The 11,168-nt window shown below is 41.9% G+C and overlaps 1 protein-coding gene across 1 annotated transcript; it reads left to right on the top strand.

Moving 5' to 3' along the window:
- Positions 1-3,447: 3,447 nt before the first annotated feature.
- On the top strand, positions 3,448-10,887 carry LOC311507370 (protein CutA homolog; the record flags this gene model as incomplete). Its single annotated transcript, XM_084571683.1, has 6 exons — positions 3,448-3,552; positions 4,205-4,353; positions 7,009-7,068; positions 7,881-7,926; positions 8,020-8,069; positions 10,226-10,887. 6 exons carry the CDS (start codon positions 3,448-3,450, stop codon positions 10,326-10,328), a joined length of 513 nt encoding a protein of 170 aa, XP_084427809.1. The 3' UTR covers positions 10,329-10,887.
- Positions 10,888-11,168: the final 281 nt, after the last annotated feature.

Here is an 11,168-nt window from a genome sequence, read left to right as displayed (position 1 = left end):
CGGATGGCTTTGTCTGGTCCAAGAGGATGGAGGGGTCGCCGGGGTTCACGGAAGTGATGGAGACACTTCCCTGCTCGGAACCCCATGACTTTTTTTTAATTAACCTCTTTGGGAGGACCAGTCGAGGTAATCACAACCTGGAAAGGGCCATCATTAAGACTTATCTGACCTGAGTGTCCAATAGTGTGTCCAGTTTCTTTCTTTACCTCCCATTCAATGCCGTAACAGCACTGCCACACAAGGAAGAAGGCAACAGCGGTGAGAGTCTACGGAAGAATTGTACCATAGACAATATAAAGATGGATGAACTGCTCTTCAAAAGTGAAGCCAAAGCAAGTAGAGCTCCCCCTGGTGGCTGGCTGCAGTACAGGTCATAAGCTCCACCCCCTCCATGTTAGTGGATGGGACTTGGGTTGAACTAAAACACTAAAATACACATCAAATGCATTTTTTTCAAGGATGGTTTCTGTCATTTTAGGTAGTTAAAATAACGTTGACGTACGTTCAAGTGTCAATTTTCTGGATTAGTTTTGTTTTAGTTATTTGACGCTATAGAAACAGGATGTGACATGGCGACTACCAGTTGCTAACGGTCCCGTGGGGCCGTGAGACTTATCTATAGGCTGTGGCTCCAAAGTTTAAGATGGCGCCGCCCGTATCCCCTGGAAAATAGCCTCAGTTTGGCTAATGCAAGGAAGTGGCGACGCATTGTCCATATTTATATACAGTCTATGCATTACCTTCAGAGTTTTCTGTAAACCTCAGTGCCCATCTTCAAATGCACAACTCAAGACTTCTTTCCCGCTCTTTATCCACCTCTAATTCTCCCCGCTAGAACTGTGGCCCATTTCACAGCAAGGCGGCCACACTGATCCCACCATGATCAGTTTAATGGCAAATTAGGCAAGGCACCTCTTGCCAGATTCCTTTGTACCTATCCTCGTCTCATTTTCTCCTCTCCGCTCTTATTGTGGACCTCATTAAAGATAAACAGACGCGAAGAGCAAATAGGAAAATAAAATTATGTTATTTTTTCCCCGCATTAAGACTTCTAAAGGGACAAACGGGCCCCTGCATTACTCGGGGGACGCGAACCCCTCCGAGTGGTGCCCCAGAACAAGCAGATCAAACGCCTCTCCTCCAGCTCCTTCGACTTTCTTCCCATCTCTCTATTTTGGTTGCCTTCTTTCATGTCGGGGGAACAGTGGCTTAAGTGGCTCTATTTGAGCTCTCTGACGGGCTCTCAAATGAAGCCCATGTGAGCTTGGGAAATAAATTGGTTTGTTCTAAGCCGAGGCTCTTGTGGTGCCCCCTGCTGTTCCATCTCCGATCTGTGTCTTGTCCGGTAGAGATGGGGGTGCATGCTTACATGCAAACAATAGGTCAAGAAAAAAAAAGGGGGCGGAGGAGTCGGGGGGGGTGGACTGGATGAGTCACACGGCTCGCCATGTTGGAGCATTTACATTTCATTTCAGTGGACGAGAGCTTTACACATGCTAAATGAACACTCTGCATTTTATTTATTCACAGTGGAAGGAAGGGATGGAGATGCTGAGAAATGCATGAACCCACAACTCCACCATGTGGACGTAGTGCATAAAACAACCTCATGAAAATGCAACAGATTCTTTTCTACCTCGAGTGAACTGAATCCTGTCTGTAACACCTCACACATGCCCTATTGTTACAACTCATAACCACACAGACAGATTTACTGCAGCGCTACAACATTTACTGAACCATCTGTCCATTTTTCTTCCACTCCCAAATAAATCCCGGCTCTGATTTTAACATTTTTCCCTTTAAATATCCTGTGATTGTTTTGTATTTTCCTTGTTCACGCGAAGCACAACAGAGCGGGGTGTTGTTTCGTGGCTTATCTCATTGCACTGTTTGCACCTCTGTGTGTTTGCGCTGCTCCTTCTACTTACAAAGAGGAAGCGCAAATAAAGAGGAACTGGACTTTTTTGCGGGTGTTTAAAATATGCCTCTGCAACATTGCAGGTGACCAGTAAAAAAGTCCCAGGTATTTTATCAGAGACTGCTATCTTTTGTAGAGACTGTGATTTGTTGACGTTGGCTTTACTGTGCAGCATTAATACCCTTATCTGTATTTATTTACCGTAACCATGTTTGGCAGATGGGATCTTAGAGACAGTAAGTCAGTGAACCATTTTGTACACAAAACACACACACACACATAAACTAGTGAAACATGTGATAAGAAAACCCCTATACACCGATCAGCCACAACATTAAAACCACTGACAGCAAGAAGTGAATAACATTGATCATCTTGTGACAATTCAGTGTTCTGCTGGGAAACTTTTGGACCTGGCATGAATTCGTGTGGATGTTACTTAGACATGTAGCACCCACCTAGACCAGACCAGGCACCCCCACCCCATAGCAATGACACTCCTTGATGGCAGCAGCCATCCCCAGCAGGATGCAGCCTGACACAGGCACAAAAACAGTTTAGGAACAACTCAAAAAAACATGAAGAACAGCACAAGGTGTTGACCTGGCCTCCAAATTCACTATATCCCAAACTGATCAAGTATATGTAGGATGTTTTAGAGGCACAAGCGAGACCTACACAATATTAGGTCATAATGTTATGCTCGGTCGGTGTATAAAGGTACAGAGGATTGAAATTGCATTTTTCTCAGACCCAAGGGACAACAAGAAGGGCGAGATGCAACATAATACATAAAACAATACACGTGTATATACATTTTACATGTTAGTGCACAAAAGTAATGTGCAACAGAGCAGCATTAAGAATAAAGGTAGTAGCTATGTTCGCCTAAACCCACACAGAACATTAGCGTTAAATAAAGTATAAGATTTTAGAGGAAAAAAACAAAAAATCATAAAGCAGAATTTTAATGTTGCAGCAAAAAAAAAGAAAGAAAAATGCATTGTTGGGTCCTTTACGACATGCATATTTTTATAAGGTCATACATTCACTGAGATGTTGTCCAACTTTACCAGACAATACATAATAAAAAAAAGAAAAAGTTAAATATCTTTATTGGTGCAGCCTATTCACATGTCTTTGTTTCCCTCCCACCATTGTGCTCAGCTGTTTTGCCACCATAGTGACACAACACCACCAAAGACAGAGTCATGTTTGTTTGGCACCAAAAGCCGATTATGAGCGAGGCCCTGCGGCGGAGTTCCAACTCGCAACGTCATTGGTCGCCGGCGGAGCAGGAAGTGCCGGTGACCAATCAACGGCCGCGGAGGTTTATCACCGGATTTGACCCACTGCTTGTCTACCTGTCGGGCGCTGTTCACTTCTTCCCAAGTGACTTGCCTCTCGCCGAACACCTGTTAGTTTTTGCTGCACCCATTTCTAAGGGGAAGTGTCTGCGGTTCTGTGGGGGAAGTTGAGCTCAGTTTGCCCCAGTTGTTATCTGCTCCAGCCGCCGGGCTCTGGGAATGACATTTGTTGCTACTAACAGGATGGAGTGGCTGTTCCAGCGGTGCCATAAAGAGGCTGCCCTCCTCTCTGCCCTCCGCCCGGTGCTGCTCATGTCATGTTTGGTGAGTTATTGTGTGGACTTTTACCAACAGTTATTATTTGAAACTGAGGCAAGCCTATATATACTGTGTACATTTAAATTTCTTGTACATTTGCCCATACGCAATCTTGTATTTTTTATTTTTTTGCTTATACTATTTTATTTTATTTTATTTATTTCATTATTATTATTATTATTATTATTTATTTTATAGTGATTTTCAGGAGTATTTTTTTTTAAATTTATTTATTTATTTTTAAATGTGCACTACTGTTACCAAGCAATTTCCCCTAAAGGCTTTAAAAATGATTTTTCCTTTACAATAATCTGTATTGTGTGCGTCTGTGTACGGGCTGTGATGCTGTGCTGTACAGGGGGAAGTAGGACAGATTATAAAATTGGTCACTGCATCCAAGCCAAAGCCAATACCCATTTATCTGTGACAGACAGCGCCAAATAATAAGAGGATAATCCAATCCAATCCAAACATGGCAATCCCTTCAGAGGGCTGCAGATAATTAAAATTGTGTCCCCTTCGTTCAAGCACTTAACATCCGAATGATAACATATTAATAATAATAATAATAATAATAATAATAATAATAACAGATGCAAACGTCGCTCGGGGAAGGCACATATGTTGACGCTCATGTCCTGTTGTAACCCTTCTCTAGTTCCTGGTCCTGTGTGTGTCCCTGTACCCTGGGCTGTGGTCCATCGGGGTCCGGCTTCATTCAGCCTTCACCGGGAGCTACGTGCCGGGCCACCACTCTGTCCTCCTCATCAACAGTCCCAACGAACAGACGGCCAAGGACATCGGCAGGTCAGCAGTGTTTAAAAATCAAATAGTTTAAACTCATCTTTTAGGAATATTACTATGTTTTTAAAGCTTGGATCTTAGTTGAGAGCTTAGCTGTTTATAGGCTGCACAAAACAAAGAGGAAATAAGACACCTGTCCATGCTAACAATAATTACCTTGTTATATTTTAATCGGTGCAACAGCAGAAGTTGTGTGGAAGATTATGGCCGTTGCCTGGCAACCTCATGGCAACAGCAAGACTCCAGGAAGTCTCTGCACCTGGCCAAGATAAACTCCAAAATTGCATATGATGCACAAAAGGTCAGGTTTTTATAGTCGTTTCAACCATATATAACAGGTGCAGTACGTAGTCCTATGTCTTCATGTAGCTCCATGGCCCTGGAGGAACGTCCTCTCATCTCACTAAGTACAATACAAGGGAGTGAGCATAAAGTACACTGGGTAGCAAGCTTATGCACACATTACAAAACACTGCAAACATTATGAACAGTGCAAACAGTCCTGACAAATGCCGCAGGAACGTGAGAATGTGCAAAACACTTGGGAGACAATGCAAATGTAAAAAGACGTTACAAAAAAAAACAGGGAGCAGCACCGACTAATAAGCATGCTAACAAACACCACTATAGTCAGTATAAACCGGTAATACCTTTTGAGCTTGCGCTTACTACATTCAGTACACCAACTGCTTTCAGATGTACGTTTTGAGAGCACTGCTGCCAGGCAACCGTTGGCATCTGGTGTGTAAACGGTTTAGGAAGCTAATGAACGGCTAGCTTAATATAGCAATAAATGCAATGCCACAATTAAATATGGAGGCATATTATAAAATCACAAAGAAAACATTATGGCTAAATTACAATATATCGAGGCAGGGCCGTTTCTAGCTTCGTGGGGGCCCTAAGCAAGATGCTGTTTGGGGGCCCCTAGTTTGTCAAACTACGATGAAGAGATTCGTAACCCTTAGATGGATTCAAGGAGTTTTATTGTCATTACACACATGTTGGTACATGAGGTGGAACGAAATTAGTTACCCTGGTCCCGTGCAAGCCAAAGCAGAAACTGTAAAAGTAAGAGTATGAAAATAGAATAAAATTAGCTAACCAAGTATAAAAAATAGGCAAGTAAGTAATATAAATATAGAAAGTGACAATTGTGCACTACTGGAGTCTGTGCAAAACCACTGCATTCAGTGCAAAATGTATCTGTGGTTGGTTGGGGGGGGGGCACTCAGGCAAGTTAAACTGATAAAAAAAACTAATACAAGGACAACAACAATCCTCTACATGTCAATAAATAAAACAGATTTTGAATGTTTATAGAATGTTTAAATAAGAAAATGCAACAAACCAGCATTTATTTTAAAGTGCAACAATGAAAACGAAACAACACTAAAAATAATACTTATTTAACACTCACAGTCACAGTATTACATCTAATATAGTTAATCAAAGTAATAATAACAGTGTATGTGATGGTCCTCAAGGACTCCGAGCTCACTGGGAACTAACAAAGTTGTGAATACCACAAGAGGGCGCCGTTCATGTGGACGTTTCTTGTGATCGCAGTAAAAAGCAGCATTTCATTTAACATGAACAGAATGTGCTAATTGGAACAAAACTACCATGTCATTTCCTCACATTCATCACAGTGGGGACAATTCAACCTCTGCTGCAATGCATTTTGGGATATCTATGCCGGCATAGCGTCGAGTGCTTATATACTACCGTATTTCTCCAGAAACTGGATGCAGTTTACGCAGTATTGTTTTCAAACAAACCGACTGCAACAATTCCACATGTGGTTTTTAGCAATAGCATGTTAGCACGGACTTTTGGATGCAGCGATATGTCGACAAAAACATGTAATAAAAACACAACTTGAGGTTTTTATGTATCTGTTTTGCACAGATTATATATATATATATATACCAGATCTAGGAGAAGATTTCATTTGTGAGCTAACGAGATGGCACTATTTATTTTGTTAGCTTAGCATGAAAACAGGGAATGGAACTCTATCCAAAGATAAGCTAACTGGCTGCCTTTGTATCACATTTAACGCAAAGAAAGGTATTCTTTTCTGAAAGCAGTACTTCCCAAAAACTTAAACTCTTCCATTAATCCATACGTTTTATTTAAAATCTTTTGTCTTCTTATGTGACTAGTGGGTTTGCAAATCAGTCAAAGCGATTAGAGCGATTTCTTAGCCTGTATGCACAACTTAACTTGGACTTTTCTGTGTAGAGAAGAGATCCAGCCTCACAAGTGGAGTCGGTCGCTGTGTTTGCACTCTCATCCTTTTTGTTGGCATTTTAGCTGCATGCAGATGAGCTCTTATCTATTAGCCGTACGTCAAGAAAGTAGCCACGGTGCTGTTTCTAGATATGTAAATCACCTTCTTCACAGCCCCTGGCTTGGGGGAAGGGACACGGCCGGAGTGGTAGTAAAATATAATATTAGCTGAGCTCCGGCGGAAAAGTTTACCATATATATTTTTTTTTCTTTCCTGAAAAGCCTGCTGCTTGATGAACACCGTAAATCGACGCTGTGATTTATAAACAGCTCGTGGCTTGCGTTTAATATTTCTTTCCTCTTTTTGTTTTTACCCTTCCTCTGTGTCAACCGCCTCTAACATTATGCTTTATTTTCCTCCAGGGCCATCATGGAGAGACGGCTGGCGGCCAGCATCAACATCCTCTCCAGGACCTCCACAATGTAATCAGGCTTGACCCCCGCCTTGAAGAATCTTTTCTGCACGGCCGACACGCGAGACTAGTTTAGCGTTAATACAGGCGTTCCTCTTTTCCTTCCTGCTGTCGCATGGTTGAGAACGGTGACTGGGCAACAGGCTGAATGCTTTTAGCTTGTTTTCTTTTTGCTGAAAACTTGAATGGCAGTTAGCCTTCGACAAGGTCGTGTTTTTACATGCATGGATTAGCTTTCCTGTTAATGCATAACTAGACGGGGAACAAGGAAAGGGAAAAAAAACGACATGAGAGCAAGAGGGCTAAACTGAATATAAATGTAAATGTTACACCGGTGAAGCAAATAGCCTAAATTGTGTGTTTGAGAATGTTTTTAGATTACTTAAGGGTTAGTGATGGAGGTGATCAGAGTGCAGGTAACGGATGAGCTTCAGTTATATCCAGGCGTTTTCATCTTAAATGTCAACATTTATGATGAAAGATGCTTTTTTTTTTTTTTTTTTTTTGTAATGGTTTTTAGCCGGTGTGCGATATTTCACGATTCATAAAATACATCACGTTTAGAGCAGAGAGAGGCAGTTTTGCACCTTGACATCATAAAAGCCTGTCAGGAACAGATTGAAAATATCACTGTTAAATCGCAGCGGCCGTAATAAGTGGTTAGGCCTCGTTTGATTGCTGTGTTCTTTTTGGAAAATTGTTGTTCGCGAAAGCTTTTTATTTTTCCGTTTCTCTTCGCTCCTTTGTGACTTACAGCCTTTCATATAAAAGTTATTGCTGCTGTAGAATTCTAATGTCTCGCACGCGCTCTGGTTCTTTAAGGTACTACTGGAAAGGTGAAATCCAGGACGCTACTGAAATCCTGATGGTAAGCCCTCTGAGAGAGTCCCCTCGTGATCAGCACGTGAACGGGCATGTTGGAATAGATTATATGTAAGATGAGATGTCACTGTTGTTGCAGCTGGTGAAAACCAAGACCTCCAGGATCCAGCAAGTCGTAGAGTACGTGAGGTAAGAGGCTGATTTTTGTGTTGCCTATTTCAAGATCAGCTATTTTTACATAATTGGACATGAAATTGTCACATTTTCAAATGTAATACCTGCAGTGTGCTTGAATTGAAGGCTGTTTTCACCCTGGGCTTCAATGTTTGTGAAAAATTTCATTACTTCACACTAAGATTTTCCAGTAAATGTTACAGCACTGTACTCAGAAAGAGCATATTTTATTGTATAGACCGATCAGCCACAACATTAAAATCACTGACAGGAGAAGTAAATAACATTGGCCATCTTGTGACAATACAGTGTTCTGCTGGGAAACTTTTGGACCTGGCATTCATTCATGTGGATGTTACTTACACATTTAGCACCCACCTAGACCAGACCAGACACCCCCACCCCATAGCAATGACACTCCTTGATGGGAGCAGCCATCCCCAGCAGGATGCAGCCTGACACAGGCACAAAAACGCTTTAGGAACAACTAAAAAAAGCATGAAGAACAGCACAAGGTGTTGACCTGGCCTCCAAATTCACTAGATCCCAAACTGATCAAGTATCTGTGGGATGATCCACAGAGGCCCCTCCCTTCAAAGGCCGCCCCACTAACAACATTCTGTTGCCAGACACCACAGGACACCCTCAGAAGACCCATGTCCATTCTCTGATGGGTCACAACTGTTTTGGAGGCACAAGGGAGACCTACACAATATTAAGAAATTGGTCATAATGTTATGCATTTGACTGTAGTCTTCATGGTGTGTTGCCCGTCTCTTTGCAGCATAACATTTGGACTAGACTAGTTTGCATCAACTAACTGTATGTCACTCCTTTCCCTTTGTTATCACCTTAAAGTTGAGTTGAATTCACTTAATGTTGAAGTTTTTTTTTTACTTGTCATTGCTACAAGTGGCTTAAATCTCATTAACACCGCATTGTCGCTAGTCTCTTCCTGTGTGTTACACCCCTTAAGATTAATTGGGAAGAGAAGGATTTGTTTCTTCAGTTTGAAAATTAGTTTTAGTTTAAACATTCAGAAGCAGATGCATATAGATGTATGCATTTGAATATACCGCTGCAGAAGCAGGTGTTCTTCTGTGTCAGTATTCATGAATTCACAATTTGTTCTGTTCGCCGAGAAAGCTCATACATTGTACATGAAAAACACCATTAATCATTAACAGTTCCCCTTTTCCCGCCGCTGGTGACTTCAACTAGTTATGCAGTGTCAATGCACTGTCACCAGCCAGCACTAATCCAAGTGGAGCCTGCTCTGCATACAGTCAGTAGTTATGTGGTGAAGACAAAAATAATTAGGAGAGAACGCCACGTTTGAGACCGAGGGGGGTGTCAAACTCATTTTAGTTCAGGGGGCCGGACCAGTGACATAATAATAACCTGTAAATAATGATAACGCCACATATTTCCCTTTGTTTTAGTGCAAAGAAGTACATCACATCACAACTTACTTATCAGAGTAGATCAACAAAAGGCGCACAGCATTAAGTTTCACTTTATGCTTAAAATAACGTGTCAAAATATAGATGTTATTTTAAATTTGCATACATTTTCACGTCTATGTAGTGACAGACTGATTAAAGGCAGAAAGTTATCCCCCTGCCTTGTGGATGTATAAAATTTATACAAAAGAAGAAAAAACCTATTGTTCATGCACTGCCTCAACTTTTATGTATATTTTATCGATACATTTTTATACACATATTACTTCTGGCTCGGACGAAATTAACATTTCAGACAACCACCCCCATGACATGATCCATTTTTAACAAGCTGGCTGTTTTAAGGAGCCAGTTGCTTCTCAGGGCACATTGTTTCTGCAGAATTCAGTGTGCATGTTTTCACAAACTCACAATATGGCTTTGATGCTAATGCTGTTTTGCTAGCAGTAAGGTAGCTAGCTTTCACTGCTCTATCACTGACCTCTTGGCTACGGTTAATAACAGACTGCTATGTCCGCAACTCTTGACCCCTAGTGGGCAAATTCGGAATAGCAGTTACCTTTACGTGCAGGCCACATTAGACCCTCTGGCGGGCCGTTTTTGGCCCACGGGCCGTATGTTTGACACCCCTGGACTACAATTAACACAGATACAGTAGTTATTAACGTATGTGGACAAATTGTATTATGCTGTGTGTGTCCCTTCAAGGTCCAACCATCCCTACGCAAACCCAGAAGTCCTCAGTTTCCCAGTGGAGGACGGCAGTCTGGCTTACATGGAGTGGATGGATGAAGCCATTCCAGATGACTGACGGTACATCATTAAAATCAAAGCCAATCTCAGCGTGGACCGGGGGCCCGAACAAGGGAACTGAGCCATGTGCACAGGCGGCCGTTAGGAGGCTTTTGGATCGAAGGGTTCAGAAAGCGCTCTGCTGGATTAAAGTTTGATGCGTGACATTTACACTATTTTGTTGCTCTGGCCTTTTGGACAATCTTAAATAAATGCACAAGGTGTATTATGCTGCTTGGCTGCTGGCGTGACAGCTTCTGCTTTGTGCTGGGTCGCCAGTTAATTTACAGCCTATGGTAATCTCTGAGATTATCTGGAGCACCATGGACTCTATAAGAAAATAACAGCAGTACCGGGTTGGGTACCCAACTTCGCACTTTAAGGGTATCGACCCAATTACGTCTTTAGTACCGATACCAACTTCTATGAATCCGGGTGATAGAGTAGAATATACATTGGTAAGAAAAACTGACAAGAACATATTCACCTTTCAAAACGTGCCACAGATCATAACGGCTGCAATATTTGTAACGTGGGGGCCACGAACACGTGTTAGTGTTTTATTTCCAGCACAGAACAGGTATAAAGGCAAACTGAAGGGATAACACTGCTCAGGCTGTACTAATAAAACATTTACAACCATCTTGTACGACATGATTTAAATCTATCCAGAACGGCAGAGGGTGCATGTATACAGTAGATCATCCAGTGGTACGATTAGAGCACATATCCCAAGATTCATTTCGCCTCTCCTCCCCCTCCTCTGTTTTTCCTCGGCTAATAACAACTATTAAGAATGTCTTCATTGTTGCTGCTGCTGATCAGAGCAGGCCTCCCTGGGATTACATATTGTTGGTCT

The sequence above is a fragment of the Chelon labrosus genome, assembly GCF_963514085.1.
Source record: "Chelon labrosus genome assembly, chromosome: 22".
Lineage (NCBI taxonomy): Eukaryota > Metazoa > Chordata > Actinopteri > Mugiliformes > Mugilidae > Chelon > Chelon labrosus.
The sequence above is the reverse complement of the archived record's forward strand: the minus strand, read 5'-3'. Positions and strand labels throughout refer to the sequence as shown.